This window comes from Euprymna scolopes, chromosome 11 (genome assembly GCF_053919585.1).
Source record: "Euprymna scolopes isolate OS-2025 chromosome 11, ASM5391958v1, whole genome shotgun sequence".
Lineage (NCBI taxonomy): Eukaryota > Metazoa > Mollusca > Cephalopoda > Sepiida > Sepiolidae > Euprymna > Euprymna scolopes.
Genome location: NC_136492.1, coordinates 45,865,721 through 45,892,552, shown reverse-complemented (window position 1 = coordinate 45,892,552; position 26,832 = coordinate 45,865,721). Strand labels below are relative to the sequence as shown.

Below are 26,832 nucleotides of genomic sequence, written 5' to 3'. Positions count from 1 at the left end.
AGCAAATTTCACATATGGTTAAAGGGGCAAAACTGCTATCGTCTTCACAGGATTAAAACGCGGCTAACATTGACAAATTTGTAATAGTGTAGAAAATGACTTCCAAACTTATCTTTGGTTAGGTCTTTATTTATCCTTTCTTTCAAGCCCATTCTTATCACTCCTTCCCCTATGAACTGCCATTGATACATCAATTTTACTAAAATCTACTAACATAAGATTTCTTCTCTATTCTTTTAACGTAGCTATGTTATCAAAATTCCATGTTCTGTTAAATTAATTCTCACATATTGGTGCTTAATTTTTTGAATTTCATACAGAAAATAAAAATAATCCGATGAATTATGATAAAAGATGAAGCCATTCATTTCATGTATTCATGGTCATTTACTGATATAAGAATATCTTAAAAACTACAAGAATCTATTTACTTATGAATCGCGCATCCAATAACAGTTTATAGAATGTATTTATCAAAATAATTTAATAACAATATTAACAACACATTAGAGTTTGATAATCAGCCAGCTGTATCAGCTGATTGACAAAATGTCTTATGCTAAACAATGCTTTTGTTTAGATCAATCAAAATGCAAAACAAAATAGAATAAATTTCATGAATGAATGATGAAACTAAAAATACGGCTTCCTAACTTTAAAAAAAATGTTCTTTTGCGATTTATAACATTTAAAATTTTAAATATTAAGAAGAAACTAAACAATAAAATAATCAATGGAGAAATAAGCGACTCAAAATTTCTCGTTTCAAGGCGAAAGAAAATAATGGAAGAAAATACCATAAATCTAAATTCTCTGAAATGAAGACAAATAGAACTGATGTTTGAATTACAACTGAAAAATAAAAACTTGTTTAAAAAAGCGATTGCAAAAATGTTAAAATCACTGATTGCAATATTCCAATCAAAATGTCAGAAACCCAAATTACTGCAGATGGGTTCAATAATCCAAGTACAATTACAAATGATTCATGGCTACACATTAAAACAATTTCTAAAGGTCTTTTGTTCATTCAAAAAATGTTCAGCAAAGCTGATTGGTTCAAACAGCTAACAGAATATTTCTTGAATAAGATAAAGAAACGCCTGCCTAAATTTGACATCTACAAACCATACATCAATCGCCATATTATTTCGGAATTAAAATACAGAAGCAATAAGCAAAAGAGATTAGAATTTTTCAATTCCATGTGCCTTCACATGAAGAAAAATGATTAAATAAATTAAAAATAACTTCATCTCATTAACAATTCGGAGTTCAATAACTTCAAATTTAGTAACGATAAAACAAGTCGGTAAATTAATAAAAATGCGCCCAGTTTGAAAGCTGAATATAAAATATGATAAAAAATAATGAAAATATTAAACTCAATAGTAGTAGTATTTTATATTAAAATGTTTTCAAAATTAAGTTCATTCATTATATCGATGATAAGGTGTGTATGTTTTAGTATTTAGGCAAAAATGCTTTTACATTAGAACAGTTGTTAAAGGGCATTTGTTCATTAAAAAAACAAAACAAAAAAAATCGTTGAATCGTTCAAACAGTGGATTGTTCAGCCAACAGAATATTTTATGAATGAACTAAAGAAACGCTTAAAGTATAAAGAAAATGTTTTAAGCTTCCAATACTACTTATCAAGGCTAAAAAAATCACCCAAGAATAAAGGTTTAAGATTTATATCTTAAACCTTTATTCTTGATTTTTTTTTGATTGATTGATAGCTGAATGATGAATACAATGAGAGGATTGAAAATCTTAAGATATAACCCTCTGTAAACAACAGCCGGCCCAAAAAGATACAATTCTCTCCCTTTTGTCAGAAATATCGCTCATAACATATGAGGATTACACATTGTGGCTGTTTGAATGTATAACAATTTCAAAATGAATGCTATGTGTATCATAGCATTAGTAGTTAGGAATGTGCATAGATTTTAGACAAAAATATATCAAATAAAATTTTAAATTCGAACCTAAAAAAAATGAACGTCAAACAAAGAGACTATTTCAATTAATTGAATAGCTACAATGCTGTATAAACAACTTCATATCAACTGATGCAACCCGAGAAACATTTTTGCATGATTTAACATGGCATTGTCAAAAGAGAGTACTAATAAATGTTCAAATTAAAAAGTGGCAGTTCTTTAGTGTCTCTTCATTTACACACGATGTTAATTTTTGAATTGAGAATAAATATCACTTTTTTCTTTTAAATAAAATAATCCGGAGATAAAATCTTTGTTTATTGATGCTGCTATTAAATATGGAGAGGGTGCTGCTGAAAGCACACTGTTTTGAATTGATGGAGTACGAAATCGTGTTAAAAATCTAATGAGAAATTATATCTTCTCTTCTCTACAGCCCCCATTTTTCACAGTAAAGACATCCTTGGAAAGTGCTCGACTGAGTTCCAATCTTTGGTTCATTCCCTCTAAGATTTTCACGGCAATATCATTTCTTTTTTTCTTCTGCATCTAGAATGAACGAATAGAATTTCTATCTAAGACCTTTTAATCTGTGAACCATATCAGCACGAGTATGCTTCCTTGCAAACGATAACATGATCGTTTTCAAGTCCAATATCAACACATACTTGTCAATAATCAAATTTGGTTCTTCTCATGTATCATTTTTAGTCTTTTTGTAGTAGTCATCATTCAACTGACAATTCACACATTTCATTAACCCTTATCCTCGAATCGCTTTTTGACTTACAAAGTGATGACTCATTAAAATTTAAAAAAAAAACAATATCAAATTACAAATACTAATGTTATATTACAAAATGTGTGGATTAGAGCAGCAAATCAAATATTTCAAGTCTGAAATAATGATTTGCGGTTCCAGATCACAAGAACAGATATAGAATAAAGTTAGATATTAGGAAGCAGAGAATCTTGTTGAATAATATCGATGGGTCTTTAGAGAAGTTCAGGCTGTCACTTTGACATACTGCCTAGGAGAATATCACACAAATGATTTTATAAACAGGACATCTTAGAGAGAGAGAGAGTTTACATCATCAACGCTCTGATCCCCATCTGGCATCAATTGAAATGAATGGCTCTCATTTTGGGAAGGCCTCGTGTTTTGACAAGCTTCTGGGCTTGACCTTTACTCCTGATCTTAAATGGAACACATACATTAAATCCGTTGCCAAGACCGCTGGAAAAATGATGGGATCCTTCTATCGATCCAGTAGATATCTCACAGCTGATGCAATTCTCTATCTATATAAGAGCCAGGTACGTCCAAGGATGGAATACTGTTGCCAAATTTGGGCAGGAGTTGCTAGAAAGGACTTATCCTGCCTTGATAGAGTTCAAAATAGACTTCGTAGCCTCGTAGAAGATGTTCTTTTCTCTTCCCTGCAACCTGTCTTTGTTCTATCGTTATTTCCATGGCAAGTGCTCGTCTGAGCTCCATTCTCTGGTCCCCTCTCGCCAATCTTTTTCAAAAAACACCCGACTAGCTGAAACCACCGTCAATAATTTTCCCCACTCCTTATCTGTGCCTAAATCAAAATGAAGATTCCATGAACAAAGTTTCTTTCTTAGAACTGCACGCCTGTGGAACTCTGTTCCGCTTGCCTGTTTCCCTCCCAACTTCAACCTGGATGTCTTCAAGTCCAACACAAACAAATTCCTGATGACCCCCCTCCCTAAGTAATGACACCTTATCAATTCTCCAATACTATTGCTATACTATCCCATTGATTACGGTACACACAATAACCCTTATCCCCGAGTGGCCATTGGGCCTTGATAAGTGGTGAACTCCATGTAAAAAAAAGACATAAAAAAAGAGATGTTGCGAGTTTGTCTCTGCTTTATCGTTATTTTCATGGCAAATGCTCGGCTGAGCTCCAATCTATGCCCCCCCTCGCCAAACTTTCACAAGAAACACCCGTCTAGAAGAAAACACTATCACTAATTTCCCCCACTCTTTATCTGTGCCTAAACCTAAACATAGATTCCATGAGCAAAACTTCTTTCTCAGAACCGCATGCCTATGGAATTGTCTTCCGTTTTCCTGCTTTCCAGCTGACTACAATATGGTTGTCTTCAAGTCTAATGTAAACAAGTTTTTGATGTGCCATTCCATATAAGTTAACAAATTTACCGAATTTCCATTACTAACAATTACTATATTGTCCTATTTCTACTGTCCACTCTTTAACCCTTATCCTCGAGTGGCCTCTTCGCCTTGATAAGTGGTGATGCCTATGTAAAAAAAAAAAAAAAAAAATCTTAGGTGACTAGTTAATTATCAAAATATGCATGCCACTAGGGAATATAAAACGTCTCTCGAGTTCAGGTGCCAGAAGCAAATTGAGATGAATGAAGAGTGGCAGCATTCCCTGGCAAAATATCAACATTTACATAAATTCTTCACAAGCAAAAAGTCAGTTCCAGAGAATGGAAGTTAACTGCAAGAGTGAAAAGTTACACTTAGAATTGCAAATTTGCATTTATGATTTAAAATATGCTGACTGTCAATAGATGACATTTATATAATACTAGCAGGCCGTCCGGCGTTTCCCGGTTGTAAAATGTGCAGAAATATTATGTATTAATTAATGCAGAAACTGAGAAATGTGCATGCGAGTATTATGTTTTTTTTTCTAAAACCGTTCAGTTCTTGTATATACAAAAAAAAAAAAAGCAGAGATTGAAACCAAAATCTAAGGACAGTGAGTCAAGTACGATAACCATTAGACCAACGTGACACAATCTTTAAAAGGTGTTTTCAAACTACTTATTTTTAACATAAGTAATCTATAATGTGAACTATTCACACATGCGCTTTTGTGAAATATTTACCAAACAGATAAAAATTTGATGACTCTCACGTAACAATTTTTCAATTTTTACCCCATAGCAGCCCTTTTTGTCAGATGAAAACATTAAAAAGTTTTCCACATGTCTGAATATCCTATATACTGAATTTTAAGTCTGTAGATCAAAAATTCGTTGAGTATATAGGTTGAGAAGTGTCCTCACAGACATTCTCATTTTTATAGGTATGTAGACAACATAGAGAACTTGAATGCTTCCGAGATACTAATCTTGAATGTCTCTGTACAAGGATTTGTTGTCAGGAGAACTTGATATGAGAATACGTTTCTCTACAAGTAAACCCTGACTAAATATTCAAAATTACATATTATTTATGGCCTAATGAAGATCTAATTGGTATGGCTAACCACACTGACTTTTTTCTATGAGGAATACTGCACCTCCTCCAAGTGATGTTACCTCAAGTAACAGCACAAAACTGGATACTCTACCAGACTAGATGAATTCTTGTTCTGGAATCCGGTATGACCAAAAGACTCCAAAAAAGGTATACTATAACATATTTAAATGATCCATTGAAGAGAGGAAAATTATTTTCCTAACTTCTTTAGTAACTCGGTGTGTGACAATACGTCCCGGTTGGTAAATCCCAAAAGGGGAATTTATCCCCAAAACGTATCATAAAATGAAATAAAATAATTGATGTACCTGCCGGCTGAAAAACTGTTACAACCCAGTAGCACTTACCCAGGTTCTGGACAGTACTTTCATCGTGGAATGTTTTTATATAAGATTCACGGTTGATGAAATACCAGGCAATGAATAACGGAACATGGTTGTTTATATATTATATGCATGTCATTTATTGTGCGTTAAAAATTCAAAAATCAAGACAAGATATTAAAAGAAAATAATAATGAGAAAACATGCAGACAGTGTCCAACGGGTCAAAAGAGGGGGTGTGCAACACTTAAGAAAACTGTTCAAATGAGCATGGCCTCTTTTCTTTCCTTCCCTTTCCATTTTATCTTTCCCCTTTTTTTTTGTATGGAAAATGGTTAGGTTATTTGAGGCAGTGGAAATCTTTCAAAATAAAAACAGTTCAGTTCAACAAGTCGACATTTGTGAGATGAGGGAGGGATATTGACTAGTACTTAACTGCGAGGACATGCATTCAACCGATGATTGGGTATCCGACAAAATTCAATATTCTGGTGTTATAATGTGAGGCAGTTCCATTTCGCCGACGCGCAAGTCGTCATCCTTCAAAGTTCACTTGTTCCCTTGTTTTTCATCATATTTCTTTCTTGCTTGTTTCCTCAACCACCGACGTTCGGTTTTATCTTTCCCATGTCTTGAACCAAGGTGATTTCGCAGTTCTGATGAATTCCCTTTTTGGCCCCAGGGATAAGGTTCAGTTGAGAGAAACGCCATTTTACCACATAAGTCACGTTGCTGCTGTTCAACGAGTCCTACTTGAGGATATGTCTCCTCCCAACGTTTTTGAGCCAAGGTGTTTTCATAGTCTTTCTGTATTCCCTTTTCGGCTCCAGCAATTAGGATTAAATCAAGTGAATTTCCAAGTTATCAAGCGAATCATGTTGGCTGGTGTTTGTTGCATTTTTATTATTGACATTCGTTCCACGATGTGACCATTTCTTTTTGAAAACTACTTTTTGCGTGTCCGACGTCACTCCCGCCAAAAATGTTTTTTTCTTTTTCTCTTCTTCTTTTGCCCACACGCTGCTTCGTTTGGGATTGAGGTGGGGCGTCTGGATGGATTCTCGTCGTGACCATGGCACGTGTTTTTGACGAATGACTTGGTGAGAGGATGAGGGTGAGGTGTCTAACTCACTTTCTTCTACAGTTAGCGCGTAGATATTTCTTTGCTGAATGCCTCGATAGCAATGGGATGAGGTGAGTGTGTTTGGCCAACAGATATTCAAAATGAATCTAAAAAGAGAGGGGTGGGAAATGATCACTTCTGCATTATGCTCGATTTTCCCGTAACAGGTGTTTGAGAGGTAAAGAAAAATTTACTGAAATATTCGAATATCTATTTATCCCATACAGAGATCAAGTGTTAGCCCCCCCCAGAAGGGGACCCTTTGCTTTCTGAGAACTTTAACTGAAGTAAAATAAAACAAAAAAGAAACTCCAATGGAAATTCTGGAAAAGACATTTTCAATATTAAGCAATTGGCAGGTATATCCGACGTTACTCAGGATTTAATGTGGAATACTGTTATTTTTCACTATGCTCATAATATCATCATCTTACTTTCTTGTTTTGCCTGTGTCCTATCTCACCTGTTTGCTCTGTAATATAGTTGGAAAAAAATGAAATTTTTAGAAAACTTTCTTAATTATATTTCATACATATGATTAAATTTTCATATTTGATGTTTTAGGGAAGTTCTATACGCATAGCTCCCCTTGAGATAGGCATATAGAGATTCAGCACATTGAGGCACATGTAGAAATGCGGGACCACTTCAATTGTATTTTTTTGTAAAAGTTTAGATTCTCTGAGATTTCTTTTTACAAAGAATACTCCCCCCACCGCCCTTGACATTATTCTCAAAGATGCAAAATGCATGCAACAACCATTGCTGAAGTTAACTTATGTAAGTGACATTATATCTTATTAAATAAAAACATGAACTTCGGTATGTGTATATTTCTATGCATAAGATTCTCTTCTAAATTAATTATGAAGTATGAATTTTAAAACAAAGCCGCTTGGTCTTATTTCAAATATTTAAGAAAAAAGATTTTATGGGGCATAATATGGACACTATCTTCAATTTACATTGAATTTGATTCATTTTCATTAGACGCCAATTAAGCAAGATTACCTTTACTTCCATTTCTTCTTAAAACTCTTTAAGCTTTAGCCTTAAATTTTAGAGATTTTCTAAAGCCAAAAGCATGTAATTGATTTTGATTAAAGTTGAAATAAATATTCTAGACATAAGGTTTAGTGTCATAATATCTTTATTTTAATCTTTGCAAGGGAACACAAAATGTTAAACTGGATGATTAGTGGAATTAATTTTACACGTCCTGATATTCTTCTTGTAATATATAAAGAGAATCAGTAACAAAACCTGAACATAAACAGACGTATCTCAGCCTCCAAGCAGATATTGACATATATTTATGGAAACATGAGATCCTTCTTGATTATGCAATATTTCTGAGAAGCTCTTATTGGCCAGCTGAATCTCTCCCATTTTTAAATAAAATCATGCATTTAGAGAATGGCCCTCAGCTCTATTCTTTCCATCAGTCATTTACAGATGCCCTCGGATTTATCCTGACTGCCCCATTAAAATCCTTAACAGCTTTTATTCCAAGACATTATACTGGCAGTATTTCAATGATTTAGAGCTTGAAAGGGAAGCCAAATAAGAATACAACTAAGAAGTTTAACATGTCAGAAATTTTCTTTGGCTTTGAAGAGATATGTGGCATGCATATCATCTCCAAGGACAAATATTGATCAGTCAAAAATTGAACTATGATCACCAATGTTTGAACTACCACTTATATTTTGGAGAATTAATAATAAGTGAAACCTTGCTGAAATTCCACGGTTGCTGTTTTTTTCATTTTTTCATTAACTTCTTCAAAATATCCAATGTACATATCACTGACAAACCTGCTTAGCAACAAAAACACACCCTTTCACTGTTGAGGTCCCTAAATGCCAGAAAGTTTTCTACTTTAATAATTTCTTCCCACAAACAGCTAGACTTTGGAATTCTCTTCCCGCTATCTGCTTCCCTGACTGTACTGATAAGCAGAAATTTAAATGTAACGTAAACCAACATCTTGTTAATCTTTACTAGGCATGGCCCCAAATAGTAGCCATTTACGTCCAAGTGGTGATATGCCTTATTAGGGGTGAACGTGAGTAAAAAGAAAATAAATTATGAAATATAAACATTTTATTTGATAGTTTCACTTTATAATAAAAATACAAGTAAGACATCCAATTTTAGTTTTATTTTCAATAAATTTACTCGTTATATTTTTTATTAACATATTCTCCCAATAGAATCAATATGTGTTCAATTTGCAGAGTTGTGTTCTATTGTTTTATTGATGTATACTATCTATCTATAAGTTTCTACTTCATTGAATTTTCACTACAAAATATTTCACTTACGAAACAAACGTTTGAAACTGAAGTAAAGGCCACATCTGAAGAAGGGGATTTTTTTCTGAAATATCATAAGAACCCTACACCAAATTTCACTGAAGATAAGTAAAATTGTAATTATAATCATGAAAAATGAAATAATTATATGGATAATAAACAGAAGAAAACTTGAAATTAGATTTCATTTTTTACTTTTATATGTTTTAATTTTCTTTCAGTTCATGTTTATTCATTACACCTTTCATTGAAATCGTTTTTCGTAATATATCTTTATATACTATGTGCAATGCTTCAAGAAAACTGCATTAATATATTAAAATTTACTGAATTTGTAGAGATGTGTTATATTGTTGTTTCTAGACAGTTTTGTATTATAAATTTTGGTTGATATTTTTTTCAGTTAACATTTGTATAAATACCTTAAAGAGGAAACTAAATATGGAAGAAAAATCAGCTGTTGTCTGCTTCTTGTTTCTATATGTAAAGAAATTAGTATGAATATTACTATTGTTTTGGGTTTGCATAAATTACATCCCTTTGATTTGTGCAGCATTACGGTTTGGTATATATATTTTTTTGTTTTATGACATATCAACTCTTTTCTGATTATTTAATGATGAATTCAGAAATTTTGTATAAGTTTTTATGCTTCAAGTTCTTTATGTCTACAAATATTTACATCTGGTCTGGTTGTTTGGCATTATGGTTAAAGTAGAGAATGAACACGATTTAAGAATCAAAAGAATCTTATCTTATTAGTTACATGAACGGGGAAAAGTTGTGACCTCTGACTGAATCAAAACAATAGACAGTGTCTGTAATCATGGTCGAATATGTGTTATCTTGTATCTAGATAATCTTTCTTTAACATTCGAGTATTCACCCATACTGAAAGATAGGAATTCACAATGGCCATCACTATATGCAAGTAATTTATATACAACTTATACTGAACATTTACATACTATACATTGTTACATATTAATCAAGTTGGTAAATATATTTGGCATTCCTTTTATAATCTTTGTGCTTCTTATTCTTTTATTTGGGAGTACTTTGAGGTTCTGAGTTATCTATAAATATAAAGTTGAGTTATTTGTCGTACTAGCATTAATATTAAAATCTCACTTTTCCATTTAAAATGTACGAAACTTCCTAATATAATCAATTGTGGATATGCGATTGACTTCAAAAACGATAACAAGTTTACATTTTTCTTTAAAAACGAATTCTCATAAAATAACTGTAAATTTTCTCCTGGTTTCTTCTTGTGTGATTAGTATAATAAATTATTGCACACAATTTCATTTATGCATATACACACACGACAGAAAAGAATAGACACCAACAGAAACAGCCTATTTCGATGAACATATAATTTATAGAATAAAATAAAAAATAACTGATCAAAAATTTAATAACTAATACTTAGTTGACATTCCCTTTGCTATTTGTAATGTTATGACCTTTTTAAGCAGGCCATTGATCAGTTGACGAATATCATCTTGAGGAATTTCTTGCCAGGTCAGATGCAATGATACTAAAAGTTCAGGCTTAGAAGATGGCATCCTTTTCTTTTTGCGAAGGTTTCAGTCTAATATGCCACAAAGGTTTTCAATTGGGTTCATATCCGGGGACTGACTTGATCATGTAATTTATTAATCCCATTTTGGCCCAATCAATGCTGCGTTGCTTTAGCAAAGTGACAAACAGCTTCGTCTTCCATGAGTAGGGAGTTAATCTGGTTCATTTTACAACTTCAGAATATTGGAAGGATTCCTTCATGTAATATTAAAACATATTTAGCAAAATTAGCCTCCATATATATAGCCTTCCACTGTCAGGAAATAATGCAAGTCGTGACTCATCAGAGAAAATGACATTGGTCCAAAAAGTCATAGGTCTCTCCACCATCTCAAAAGCTCAATCTTTTTTGCACTTGATATTGGCAAGACGAAGAACAGGTTGCTTTCTCACAGCTCGTGAAGATATCTGACAGCTGTTCTGGGACTGACACCAGCCTGTGTTGCAATGTTAGAAGCTTTGCGCTGAGAAAACAAGATTATTTCAGGGGGCTTGGAACGGCCTGGATGAGGTTTTGTGCACTGTTTGTCCTTTCTGGTGAATTGTACGATCACTCTATTAACAGTACAAAAAAAATGGTATTGTATGATCATTCTGTTAACAGTAGAAAAAGGGTATTTGGACAAATATGGGCTTGCACCCTTATTGTCTTGCTCATATACTTATATACATAATCTTTCCATGACCCGATTCCAAAAATAATGATTTCTCCCTTCTCACATTCCACCAAATCTCAATGGCTGAGAATTGACTATTCATACATTCAAAAATATAAATATTCCTACAAAAATGAACGCTCCAGAGATTTACAAACATGGTTTCCATCTATACACCAAGCAATCGTTTTTAATAAAACAACGCAAATGCAAGCATATTAACCCATCAGAACATGTTCAGAAGTCAAGAATGTTATTTTTTTTGACATTAAATATATCGTACATGTTAACTTTTCTTATAAACCTACGCTACCGTGTTACATCTTTGTGTTTACATACACCATACTTAGTGTTTTCCGACACATCGTCACATGTTGATAGGCATTATTTCTGCTTCCTAGCTAGAAAAACCTTTCCTTTTTCATACGATGGACTAGAATTGTTTCTTTATACACAAAATAAAAAAGTTAAACAACCTATTACACAATTATTACAGTCGAGACCCGGATTTTGTGTGATTTGGAAGCTTTTACACTGTCTAAAATGTTTGATTTCTTCTTGCTTATCTAACATCTAGATAAACTTTTATAAACAGGAGTTTGTTTATACTTACGTGATTATTTGAACTGTTATCATACGATTATAATTTAATTAAAATTAACCACGTTGTTAAACAAATAAAAAAAAATAATGCAACATTAAATTGCTTTAATGTGTTTTATTTTATAATTTCAAATTAAATACATAGAATAATCAAAATAAAATGTTGGTTGAATATTACAGTAGATATTGTTCTCGATAAGAAATAATGCAAGATGAAGTTTTATAATGTTTAAATGTGTTTTGTTTCACAGTTTAATCTTAAAAACATTGAACAATGTTGGTTTAATTTTACCGTAGATAAACTTCTGTTTACATCAAGTGATTTACTGTCGTCGATCAATCGAATCGCTTTTAGTGATTACATGTGTTTGAGGATATTTGTATTACTAAACAGCAAATCTGCCAAAATCGGTAACGTTTTCTTTCACCGTCAACTGAGCCGTTTTTTCCAACATTAAGTTTTCATCATTCAGCCCAAATCATGAGAAATATCGTATACGAGGGGCGTGCAATAAGTAATGCCCCCTGACCCACTTTCCATAGCAGCAGAGCAACGAAACTTGACACACTTATTAGGCTTTCTCTACATAGGAACCACCCAGAGTTATGCATTTCTCCCATCGTTTGATACAGTTCTGGAGACCGTTTTTGTAGAACACCCCAGGTTGGTCCTCCAACCACGACGTGACTTCAGCCATCAAGGCTGCATCATCTGGGAACGGTTTCCTTTCAAAAACAACTTCATGGCTGGGAAGACGTGAAAGTCAGAGGGTGCAAGGTCAGGAGAGTAGGAAAGATGGGTGGGATTTCATAACCACACACCTGTGCTTCTGATCTGGCGACATGCGAGTTGTGGACTGGAGCGTTGTCCTGCAGGAGGAGGGTAACTTTGCTGTTCTTGCCCCACCTCTTAATTTTTATAGCTTCCCTTAATTTCCTCAAAAGTGAAGGATAATAAGCTCCTGTAATTGTGGTACCCTTTGCCAGGAAATCTGTCATCACTACGCTGTCCTGATCCCAAATGACTGTGAGCATGACCTTGCCAGCAGTGGGGCTGCACACTTGCCTTCTTTGGAGGTAGTGAGTTCAAGAGCTTCCACTGTATTGACTGGGCTTTGGTCTCTGGATCATAGTGATGGACTCAGGTTTCATCCTATGTAGTCAATCTTTGACTCATCTTCTTGGCAAATCTCCAAATTCATCCTCGAGCACTTGACGTGTTCTTGCATCTGGAATGGTGTGAGCAACCTGGGAATCCATCTGGCTGACACCTTATGCATATGCAAATGGTCATGAATGATAGTTTCCACAGACCCTGTACTAATCTTGACATCTTGGGCTATTTGGCGAATAGTAATGCACTGATCTTCCAAAATGGCAGCTTCAACTTGACGGACAGATGCTTCATTAATGGTAGAAGGGGGGGCGACCAGGTCTGGGAGCTGTTTCCACAGACTTCCAGCCATGTTTGAATTCTCGAAGCCAGCGTTTTACAAGATCATATGATGGGGAATTACCACCATAAGTTTATTTCATTTCATCAAATGTCTCCTGTGGTGTGCGTCCTTTAAATACAAAAACCGGATCACTGCTCGACATTCAACAGGCTCCATTTCACACCTGACTCAGTTCCAACATCTGTAAAACAGAAACCACAATTAGGTCAGAGCTGTAATTTGTCACATAACCCGTAGAGATATAAATCATTGCACATGCAAAATTTCAGCTAGATCAGATAACTGGACGTGGGTCAGGGATATTCCTTATTGCAAGCCCCTCGTAAATCTAATTAGGGTCACTTCTTTCTTTTCTATTGTGTGTTAGATAACTTTGGCTGATTAGTTTTCAAAATGCATTTAATCATATTAAAAAGTACCTTCCAGTATTCATTTTTTAAACATTAAATTATTATTTATTTTTATTTGAATGTAAATTTAATTTAGGTATCAATTATTATTCAAATCAAGAACTATTTCAACAGTTTTGAATGAAATTAGATATGGTATTTATGTGTTAAGTAGGAGGACAATTATAGTTAGCTGTCAGAACTGTGTTTAGCAGAAAGTACTTACATTTGTAGCTTACATTTGATAGCTTATATTATTACTCATATATCTATATATCTGTAATAGTGAAATTGTCTGTGTGTGTGTGTATGTCTGTGTGTGTACATTTCCCAACCAAACTACTGTTAATTTTCAATCTACAGACTTGAGATTTGACATAAGGGGTATTGAGATTTGGGAAAATCTTTTTAATCGGTTTTTGGCCAGAAATTTGGCTGTCAAAAGGTCAAAGTTCAACGATTTGACCTTTGAAAACTCTACCAAACTCCTCCATCAATTTTGAGTCTAAACACTTGAAATTTTAGATGTAGGTTACTTGAACATGGATCAAACTTTTTAATTCAATTTAAGCCCAAAATAAATGTTAAGTGGTCAAAATGTGAATCAAAGTTTTAAAAAATTGACCTCTACGGTCTCTATTAAATCACTCAGCCAATTTTTGGTCTAAACATTTGAAATTTTACATAAAGTGTATTCAGACATAGGGCAAGCTTTTCAATCAGTGTTTGACTGAAGATTTGACTGCCAAAAGGTCAAAGTTGAAAGAGTTGACCCTTGCAGATTTGCGGTCGCTAGTTAACTATTTAACAAATTTTGGGTCTAAACATTTGAAATTTTACATAAAGGGTATTCAGACATGCAGCAAGCTTTTTAATCAGTTTTTGGGCTAAAATTTGGCTGCCAAGAGGGCAAAGTTGAAAGAGTCGACTTTTGCAAACTCTACCACACTCCTCCACCAATTTTAGATCTAAACACTTGCAATTTTAGATGTAGGTTACCTGGACAAGTCAAACTTTCTAATAATAATATATACATATAATAATAATATATACATATGATAATAATATATACATATAATAATATATACATATGCACATAAAGTTATGAACAGTACATAGGGCTTCAGCAAAGCCAGGCCAAACTGCTAGTATATATATATATTATATATATACTAGCAGGACCCGTGTAAAAGTATACTAGATTTAATAACAGATCCCCCCCCCTCAAAAAAAAAAATTAATCTACGGTTGTTGGTGAGAGTCACTACCTGTCCTGGAAAATAACAATCACTAGCGGTCATTGCTCAAATGAAATCATCAGGCTTCCATTATTTGGCATCGCCTAACTGTAGCAACTAGTAGTAGCCACTGGCTGTGATTAGCATCACTGTTAGTTAATGACAATTAGTGCTGTTTTGAGGCAATTACTTGTGTTTACTGGTGGGCATTGATTGCCTTTTTAACTGAAACTCACTGATGACCATGATCAGTGTCAGTCGCTATTGGAAAGGAGTAATGATCATTAGTAGTTAGTGCTGTATTGAGGCGTTTACTGGTGGACCTTTCCTTTACAACACAGTCCCGTGATATAGTGTCAATCACTGGCGATCATGAGCAGTTTCTGCCTCCATTGGACTGCTCTTAAATGAAATTGAAGCAGATAATTGCGTTTACTAGCTGGCACTGGATTCCTTTGCAAATCTCGATCATGAGCAGTGTTGTGCTTCATTGCACTGCTCTGAAATGAAATCGACTGTGGTTATTGTCACTTCATGGCACTAGCGGGTAAATCATCTTCAAATCTCGGTTACTCTAATCCAGTGACGAACACTTTTATCCATAGTGGTCATTGCTCTTTTAAGGTTTTAAGGTAGTTACTGTCACTTCATGGTATGGGCGGTGACTGGCAGGCACTGGTGCACCAATGTTTCAATTAAATGTAACTATATACGTTATTATACTATTACTCATAATAATAAAAAAAAACAATACTCTTAATTATAATGATAGTAAATGTAATTATAACAAAAATTATCATGTGAAATTACTGAATAGTCATAGAAATCGTTGCCCGTTTCCCACATAAGCACCTTTTGAATAAAATCTGGGTTTTTTATGTTTTTATAATTTAAAGTAAACTATTGTAAATTGTTAATTGAAAGAACAGGCGAAGCAGAAACATATAGCACTGGTCTCCGGTAAAAACCTGAGTTTGATGTAAAAATTGCTCGATTATGAAATGGGACTTTGTTTGTTTTTTGTAAACACAAAATCAATTTGGTATGAAAGAAAATATATGAAATTTCAACATGGCTGCCAGCGATTGTAACCAACTGACACCAGAATTGGTGGCCCATGCGTCTTATTTGCCATATACTGATGAAAACAGTAAATAGCAGATACAGTACAAGTATAGATACAGTAAAAAAATTCAGGTATAGACATAGTACAAGGGACGTGCAATAAGTAATGCCCCTGACCCACTTCCAGTTATCTGATCTAGCTGAAATTTTGCATGTGCAATGATTTATATCTCTACGGGTTATGTGACAAATTACAGCTCTGACCTAATTGTGGTTTCTGTTTTACAGGTGTTGGAACTGAGTCAGGTGTGAAATGGAGCCTGTTGAATGTCGAGCAGTGATCCGGTTTTTGTATTTGAAAGGACGCACACCACAGGAGACATTTGATGAAATGAAAGAAACTTATGGTGGTAATTCCCCATCATATGATCTTGTAAAACGCTGGCATCGTAAATTCAAACATGGCTGGAAGTCTGTGGAAACAGCTCCCAGACCTGGTCGCCCCCCTTCTGCCATTGATGAGGCATCTGTCCGTCAAGTTGAAGCTGCCATTTTGGAAGATCAGTGCATTACTATTCGCCAAATAGCCCAAGATGTCAAGATTAGTACAGGGTCTGTGACAACTATCATTCATGACTATTTGCATATGCATAAGGTGTCAGCCAGATGGATTCCCAGGTTGCTCACACCATTCCAGAAGCAAGAACACGTCAAGTGGTCGAGGGTGAATTTGGAGATGTGCCAAGAAGATGAGTCAAAGTTTTTCAAAAGACTGATTACACAGGATGAAACCTGAGTCCATCACTATGATCCAGAGACCAATGCAGTGGAAGCACTTGAACTCACCACCTCCAAAGAAGGCAAGGGTGCAGCCCTCCGCTGGCAAGGTCATGCTCACAGTCATTTGGGACCAGGACAGAGTAGTGATGACAGATTTCCTGGCAAAGGGTACCACAATTACAGGAGCTTATTATCCTTCACTTTTGAGGAAATTAAGGGAAGCTATAAAAATTAAGAGGTGGGGCAAGATCAGCAAAGTTACCCTCCTCCTGCAGGACAACGCTCCAGTCCACAACTCGCATGTCGCCAGATCAGAAGCACAGGTGTGTGGTTATGAAATCCCACCCATCTTTCCTACTCTCCTGACCTTGCACCCTCTGACTTTCACGTCTTCCCAGCCATGAAGTTGTTTTTGAAAGGAAACCGTTCCCAGATGATGCAGCCTTGATGGCTGAAGTCACGTCGTGGTTGGAGGACCAACCTGGGATGTTTTACAAAAACGGTCTCCAGAACTGCATCAAACGATGGGAGAAATGCATAACTCTGGGTGGTTCCTATGTAGAGAAAGGCTAATAAGTGTGTCAAGTTTCGTTGCTCCGCTGCTAGTAGAAGTAGGTCAGGGGCATTACTTATTGCACGCCCATCGTAACACAATTAAAAATAATTTTTTACAGTACTGTATGTGACTATTAAAATACGTTGCAGCAAGAAAAATGTAATAAAATCAAAAAAAGTAAAATTAACAATAAGAAGAATCACTATCTCTATGTAAAATTGTTAGCTGAAAGTACTTCAGATTTACCGAAATCAGAGTTAGGCATCCAAGTAAGCGTATTTCAAGAAATGTATCTTTTGTGTCGGTATAAAAAGCAAAGATATTTTATAACTATACAAAGCAATACAACAGTTACATTTCTTGAAATACGTTTACTTGGATATCTACTTCTGATTTCTATGAAAATATAAGCAATAATCCAAATAGAAACCATAGCAGTATTATCAGTACGAGTAGTTTATTGTTTGTGTTTGTAAGGAGGACAGGAAGCCATAAAAAAAAAATGGAGCTTAAAGGTGTGTCAGATGAGGGAAATCTATAAAGCAAAGAATGTGTATTTAGGCCCCACACTCTTTATCTGTGCCTAAACCTAAATACAGATTCCATGAACACACTTTATCTGTGCCTAAACTTAAATGTAGATTCCATGAACAAAGCTTCTTTCTTAGAACTGCGCGCCTGTGAAACTCTCTTCCAATTGCCTGCTTTCCAGCTGACTACAATCTGATTGTCTTCAAGTCCAACATAAACAAGTTCTTGATGAACCGTCCCCCTAAGTAATCCAATTTAAAAATTCCCACTACTTATGTTTACTATGCTATAATCCCATTGACTAATGTATACCCATTAACCCTTATCCTCGAGTGGCCTCCGGGCCTTGACAAATGGTGATTCCTGTGTAAAAAAAAAGGTAGCTATCAGCTTCCATATGTGCGAATACAGAAATTGGAACACTAGATGGTTGAAAATATTTGGCCTAAATAATATGAAATACGGTTTTGTCATGTAAGCTGAATATAAAGTGTGTAGGTTTGTTTGCTATTGGAAGAAGAAATAAGAATGTAGTCTCAAGTAGAAGAATGGGATCTGTAAGAAAAGGCTTGGTAAGCGAAGAGTGTATTAGTGTTCATGGCTCCACGTGTAAACAAAGGCTAAGCATAGAATCAAAGGTTATGAAAAAGTAAATCATCAAGTGTTTACCTCGATGTGAATGGATTTGGATCGTCGTAGATGAAAATTACAAAAATGTTGGAATCATAATTCAGCAGTAAAGGAATAGCTGGATTTGTTTTCTGCAATGAAGGATGCCATGATGTGTAGTGTTTAGAAAATACCATAAACCGATAATTCCTTATTCCAGGAAATGCAAGCGGACAACCAATGGCAGAGCCCGAATTTTTATGATCGAGCTATTATTATTATTATTATTATTATTATTATTATTATTATTATTATTATTATAAGAAATGAAAACAGAAAATTAATGACAGATGTACTTGTAGAGAAAGCAATCATGAACGGCCTGCTCGAAAGAAATGTAACAAATGTAATAATGTTCATAATGTTAATCTTAAGGAGAGAAAGATTAGTAAATAATGAGAGAGTAATTATCGTGTTACCCACAGCAAAGATCAAGTATGAATAAAATTTACTAGGAAATAATATAATAATTTGTGGTAACAAATAAAAGTGACTAGTAGTAAGCTCAAAACCTACATCAAATAATGGCTAGTTGTGGGGTTGTATTGAATCATTATGTGGCGTCTGCATTTATGAAGATATAATGTCGTTTTCTTTAGGGGTAAATGATCCTATTTTATAATATAGAGAGATAACGCCATACATTAGCTCGATCGTCCATTGATACTTTCGATTTCGCAGAAACTCTGAAAGTCTAACCTATAGGGTTAAAAAATACCAAGCCTGTCCATTCTTCTATCGATAGTTTGAAAACTGCTAAATGAAAAGTAGTCACATTTGGTAGTTCTAGCTCTTTGGATTACATTTCAAAATAATATACAGTGCTATTCAGAATAAATATATATATTACATTCCAACAAGGATATAATATTTTTTTATTTCAAATATAACAATAATTAGTTCATATTAAGATTGACAGTATTGTTAAGTTGTTAGGTTAAGTAATGATAATAAATTGAATTGGTTATTTGCTCAATCATTTTTCTCTATTGAGAATTTAGACTAATATTCTTAAACCTTATAGAAGTGTTAATTAACTACATTACAATTAATTAACTACAGTACTTCATAAAATTAGACTGTTGTCGATGGTAAGATGGATATCATTTCTTTTTGAAGCGAAAAAAAAGACAATATACAACAAATTTAAGCTATCAGAACCAACTGAAATTTTGTTCTACACGTTTCAATGTATATAAACTTATTAAAAAGGATCGGAATTTGATTTAAAAGAATCAATTTTATAATCACGTACCAATGTGTGAATCTTACTATACAAGAAATCCTTTCAATTGATACATTTTGAGGAGAGAACTTATAAATATATATCATGACCTCCGTTCAGTATTATTAGACAATGAATACCCCCTTATAAGAGTGCCTATACATGTAATTATGAAGCAAGAGTTGCACAATCCCCAACCACACTCTTCCTGAATCGGCACTTCTTGGTTCCAGTGACAAAAAGTTCAAAATGACTGGAAACAATGCCAAGAAAAGCAGAGAGCGCATACAGCATCTAGTATTCCCAAATGATCAAACATTTTTATACTAACCAGATTCTATGTCGCTCTTTTATATACATACACACATTATATATATATGCACAAATGGAGTGCGGATATTTTTGTAATAAGTAAGGTAGATGAATCTTTATGGTGCAGAGGGCGTCCATAATTGTTTTTAAGTTTGTCACTATATATATAGGCATGTTGTTGCCATTTTTTGTGTCTAGAAAACAAGTGCAACAACATGGCTACATATTTATATATATAGTGACAAAATGAATATCGTTTCCGAAACGCTTATACACTCAATTTAATTTTGCTTTGCTATTCCTTTTGAAACTGAGTCATAATTCACAATTATTAATCTTTATCCTCAATATTAATCTAACGCTAGGATAAATATACCTATTGAGCTTATTATATATCTATAGTACTTTGAGCAATGTTCCTTTAAAGAATACATTAAATTAAACTTTGCTCTTCTAGACTTCCGATCTAATTCCCTCATATATATATATATATATATATATATATATATATATATATATATATATACAGGGTGACCCCCCCCCAAAAAAAACCGTGATATCTCCATTATTTATTCACCGAGTGCCCTTATTTTACAGGACATGACAGAATCAACGACCATGAGTACACCAAGACCCCAGTGGGAGCTGGGACAAAAAATACACTGTGTTAAATTTCGTTCAGACAAAACACTAAGAAACGGGGCCTAATTAGAGTTGGGCCTGTTTTTTTTTGGGGGGGGTCACGCTATATATATATAATGTAGTAAAGTTAAAGTAAATTATCATGAATCAACTTTATTGACCGACTTAATTCTCTTGTTGACATTTTTGTAGGAGGGATCACCTAATAGATGCCAACATCCCTAAGTTAAAGTGGTATTATTGAACTGACTGGATCGAACTTGGGTTATCAGTCTATGTCATAATCAAATTTCACCGCTGTCACCTTCTGTAGCAGTAGTAATAGTTGTTCTGCATTAATGAAGGCAACACATCTGTGTATGCATTAGTGAATTCAGGAGTGACTCAATATTTCAAACCAAGATTTGCCATGATCTAAGCAAACAGGACCCTAATAGTTTTAGATGTCATAGAGATGTGTCAGCATCTGATGATGCTCTTTAGTCGTCTTGGCTTTGGTTAATCAAAGTTGTTTGTGTCATTTTAGAAAGAACATGTTATCACAGTCTTTGCTTGCTTCACTAAGTCTAGCTGAGAATATGTCAGACTTTCCGATATGACATCATTATATCTTTTGTTTAAACATTTCAATGGTTTAGTTTATCAAAAATATTTGTTTTTAAATTTGATGACCATTCATTCTTTTGGTGTGGCTCAACCATCTGAATAGGAAGTCTAGAATCATTGCCTTGATAGATGCCAAACTTATCATATCAAGGATATCAATGTTCGTGACCTGGATCATTTTTGTTTATATATATATGCCCATTATATGAGTGTAACGTTGAATACTACCTTCTACGTTTTGTCTAGACATTTCTTTTGTTGTATTCCATCTTCATTCAAATGAACAATGGCACCATAATTCAACCTTTTTTTTTAATTTGAGGTAAAGTTCCTTGAGGAAATGAAGAGTTTTAAATTACCTTTCTTAATATGTAACATCATATCATAAAAGTATTAGTGTTGACCTAAATGCTAAAATACCACGAGAGCTTGATTTGCAACTGTTGATTGCTCAGAAACTACATTAGTCATTCAGATACTAAAACAAAGTAATTAAAAATCTTCATTTTAACACACCTGTTCTAATTAGATCATGCAAGTTAAATGATATCGCATCTGTCTATTATCAGATGGCTGACCATATGGGAATGCCATACACTCTATATGATGATAGTGAAACTTGCTTACAATAAAAAATACTGTTCTAAAGAGATATTTAACAAGTACGTCAGTATAACTTGCCACTCCAGACACATGTTGACTCAACAAAACAAATGTTCCCAGGGCGGAAGCTCTGTTCTTAGTCATGGAGAGAGTATACTATCAGTCATTTTTTGTTGTTTTTTAATAAAAGGGTTAAAAAGTAATTTAAATTAAAACTTTACTGTTTAAGAATTGAAAAAAAATCATTTTGATTTCTCTCGTTGGAATATCTACTTAAACTGCACACTTCCTAAATTTTATTTACAGATATCAATATTAAGAAACTTTAATAATAACATCATCAATTTCCCATATTTGTTAATTCCATATTTTTAAATACTGAAATTGAAAAACAAACACTTACCGATTTTGCAGTTTGCCAATCTTCGCCTGGCGTTCATTATATTCCATATTGATTTCTTGTCTTTCAGCATTAACGTACTTAATTTGTGCCATTAACATATCCTTATGAATGTTTATCTCTTCTTGGCGTTCCTTCATTGTCTGAAATTATTCCAGAAGAGTTAAGCGTTAAGCTGAGAGTAGATAATAACACTGGAAACAATAAGCAAACACAATTCCATATATCAAGCAGGAAGAAAAGAGAAGGTGATAAGAGACGATAATAAATTAACATTTTCTGGCAATCATCTGACAAAATGATCGCCCATGAACAACATTACTGTGACATTTAGCAATTCACTGGTTGTATACTTGAGTAATAAGAGAGCTCAATTGCTTGATAAGTATATATAGAATAATGAAAGATCACTAAAACGAGATTCAAATCAAACTGGATTGGTTCCAAAAGCAAGAGTTTTGACTCCCAGAATTAATGAAATAAAATTTAGTAAATTGCTGGAACGCATTTGATCGACAGATAGAAAATCGTTTATCTTTATGCATTCAAAAGACAATTTTTCAAGTTGTGGGTACATTCAGATACCAGGACTAATGCTGGAAATGGTAGTAAATATTTCATCGAGACTTCCTCATTCTTTCAATCTTTCAACAATAAAAAGAGATTATTTTTTTCACTTTTATGTGGCTAGCATCAGACTGACTTTCCATAGACAACGCTTCTTTGCAAGAGCTAGCCATCCGTGGGACACATTGCTGCAGGATTGCATCCCTACTGATTACAGCTTGGTCATTTTCAAATCTTATGTCAACAAACTCTTGTTATAATCTGCCCCAAAATTGTTAATTTTATTTATTGTGGACTATTATCCTCATCTTTTCTTAGTTGTTTCGGCCAACTATTCCTCTGGCCTTCGTCAGGTGGTAAATGTGACGGGATAGGAATTCTGAATCTCCTGACTACATCCACTGCAATTACTGCCTTCTGTAGTTGTTGTCGTCTCACCACGTTTTGGCCAAGTAAGCCTTTGGCTAGCTTTGGGTGGATTGAATCAATATTTCTTCAGACGATTCTTTGGTGCAGTTGATAGAGATGTTGAATCTCTACGGTTCCAGTTGAAAAAAAAAAAGACTTGGGTGCCATCAGCTAGGATCGGCACAAAACCATTTAGCGCTCCAGCCACATCTCATATTAATGTAGTTATCGAGATATAGGTAAGAATGATTTAATATTAAACAACTTTTTAAAAAATGAACTGAATTTAGGCATGTGCAAAAAGAAGTAATATGTCGGCATGTTGAAATGAACAGGTTGCATTTCAACTTGCTAATATATGTCTGTACACATTACTCATCCATCGAAAAAAGATTTTACTTGTTAGAAACCATCCTTGGTGCATGATTACTATTTCCTGTTAATTTCAATGTTATGTGACCAGTAATTTAAGAATTTATCGGTTAAATATTCACACACACATATCTACGGTCTTATTTATATAGATTATATTTTAATATATATACAAGTTTGAAATGTAAAATTTATGTTAGTTATTTTCAAAAGAATTAAATTGAGGCAAAATTAACACAGTGATATTTTAATATGTTGCTACTCTTATAAGTGACTGTATATTTTATACAACATTTAAAGTAACTAGACAACAAATAAAATTAAGCAGACTAAGAGGGCACTTTCAAAACATTCCTTCAGAGAGTACCAGCAGGTTTCAACCATGTTTCTTGGCATATAATTTAATTGTTATTAGCCAATAATACATAATTACACTACTGTGAACCTCTTAGATATTAATATAGATTTGTCATAAATTTTAACTATAATCTATAAGCAATTTAATATTTTGGAAATTATTAAACTATTAGCGAAAATATTTGAAATATATTATCAAATATGGTATTTCAAATAAAATATTTTTGTTGCCTTTTTCATAAATGTAAACAATAGATTCGAAGTTTTCCACATGATAATTTCATGCATTTTTGCTTCTCAAGATTATCACTGCAATGTCTAAATTTCATTAAAATTAAGAACCGTTTGTTTATTGTTCACTCTATAATCCCCTTTCAGAATTGCAAAATCCTTGATATGGTTGGCGTTTAATAGGAGGTAACAATAGTAGTATCATTGTTATACAATGGGACCTTATATCAATAGATAGCGATTATGTTAACTAGCATGATTGTTGTCAGGATTGCATAGTACATGTCATGATAACCTGGCAAAAAACGTAAATACATTAGTTGCAGATATGGTGTGATTGAAGCAGGGAGGTCAAATGTTGTCTGCCTAGATAAAATGCATTAGAAATGCATGTGTCGAATAACAGGACATCGATAGCATCACGTGTTCAGGGGACAGAACATAGTTTTTGGTCAATCAATCGCTGGGAGTAGTAAAGATGAAGTGCACTCAACAATATCGAAATCTAATTGAATGCTACCTCCAGATTCTGCCCATGCGTCGCTATTATTAAGAAGTAAGAAACTAAGTAAATAATTATTTACAGGATTTCTTCCCCAATGAGTAAACTATCTCTCTCTCTCTCTCTCTCTCTCTCTCTCTCTCTCTCTCTCTCTCTCTCTCTCTCTCTCTAATAAAACCTATGGAAACCTAAACAAATCAAATTATTTTTGTATGACTATGTTGTCTGGTTTTTCATTGATTTGAGGTATTATTTCTTTAATTCTGTGTCCAAAGGAGGGTATGCTTTTTGGTTTCCCTGAATAAAAGTTTGTAAATTGTAGGTTGAAGGTAGTTTTTTATGTTGGGTTTTCGAGATTGCTTTGCAGTTTTGTTGCATACTGCAACACTAGTTCTTCCCATCTTAAATGTATGGATTGGTTAATGGGCTTCTACATGCAGGTTTTCCATTAATGAGGTTCGATAGGCTCCCAAGCTAAGTCTCAAAACTTTATTCTACATGGTTCATAGGGTTTTTTTGGGGTTTTTTTGTGGGATTTGTAAGTAGAGTTGTATATAGCAAAACCATAATCCAGTTTGGATCTGATATGTGTAGGGTATATTTTGAGCACTGTAGACTAGTCTGCTCTCCAGTTTGTGTTTGTATATTATTTTTAAGATGTCTATTGCTTTTAAGTATTTTTGTTTTAAGTTGCTAATGTGCTCCTTGAAGTTCAGTTTCTTATCAAAAATGATTCCTAAGAATTTGATATATTGTACGACTGGTATTAGCTGTCCATCAAGTTTGAGCTGTCAGTCAAGATGTATTTTTCTTTCCTACAGAAGCAGACGCATAAGGTTTTGCTTTTGAATATTTTAAATCCATTTTGATTAATCCAATGATCTATTTTGTTGAGGCACTGTTGCATTTGTCTTCCAATAGTTCGCATGTTTAGTGATGAGCAAGTTATTAAGAAGTCATCAACGAATAGTGTTTTTTTCAAACCCTATGTTAATGGTTTTACTTATATCATTGATTTTAATTAGAAATAGGGAGACAGATAATACACTACCCTGTGGTACCCATGTTTCTGATGTTATGTTTCCCAAGCATACTTTATATGTTCTGTAAGATAGGAATTCTTGAAGAAACATTGCTAGGTTTCCTCTGATTCCCATATTCTGAATATCTTTCAGGATCCCGTACCTCAATGTGGTATTGTATGCTTTTTCAAAATCAAAAAGGATTGAGACCACATAGTGGTCTCTTATTAGACCATTATAAATGAATGTTTCTAGTCGAATAAGTTGGTCATTAGTATCTTGGTTTTGTCTAAATCCAATTTGATGCCTGCAGAGGATGTTATAGTTTTCTAAATGCCACATCAGTCTTGTATTGACCGTCATTTCTGTTAACTTATTTATTGCAGACTATTATCCTCATCTTTTTTAGTTCTTTCTGTGGTTTCACAGATACAAATTGTTAGAGCGATGTGGTTCTTTCCTGGCTTAGGAATAGGGATGATATTGGATATGAGCCAGTGTTTCAGGAGGTTGTTAGACCACCATATATCATTAATTATGTGTAGGAGAATGTTGACGGTGGTGTCTAGTAGGTGCTTTAACCCTACCAGACCTGAGCTACTGAACTTAATTTGCCCCTGTGAAATTGAGACTTTCCTTTTTTGCATTATTTTTATATTTTTAGAATTCAGGGGAGTAGTGTTCAGATGAAGTTTTGGCTAAATTTAGTTGCGATTATATTTGCCATTTCTCTCTTATTTATAGTTTGTCTTCCATTTAGTTTTAGTTTTTTTAATTACATTTTCACCCCAAACAAGGCACAGTGCCACTTTGATGTTAGGGACATAAGTTGCAGGGATACTATGTAGGGAGTTGAGCAGCAAGATGTCTGTTCACATTACACTTGAACTTCTGCATGTTAATACAGTTAGGGAAGCAGGGACCCAGAAGGGAATTCCAAAGTTTAGCATTCTAAGGAAGGTACTATTAGAGTAGAAGGTTTTGTTATATCTAAGGATCTCTACTGTGTAGGGATGGGATTTTACTGCTTGTTAGGAGTATTTACGTCAAGGGGATACAAGGGCTTG

The 26,832-nt window shown here is 34.0% G+C and overlaps 1 protein-coding gene across 2 annotated transcripts in view; it reads right to left on the bottom strand.

Annotated features, from left to right (window-relative positions):
• The window catches only part of LOC145287850 (coiled-coil domain-containing protein 39-like), a 2,493,216-nt gene that overhangs the window by 1,408,643 nt on the left and 1,057,741 nt on the right, over nucleotides 1-26,832 (bottom strand). For both annotated transcript variants that reach the window (XM_080135726.1, XM_080135725.1), the window contains exon 14: nucleotides 22,310-22,449. In XM_080135726.1, coding sequence (XP_079991852.1) covers nucleotides 22,310-22,449 — 140 coding nt within the window. The remainder of the gene's footprint in view (nucleotides 1-22,309; nucleotides 22,450-26,832) is intronic.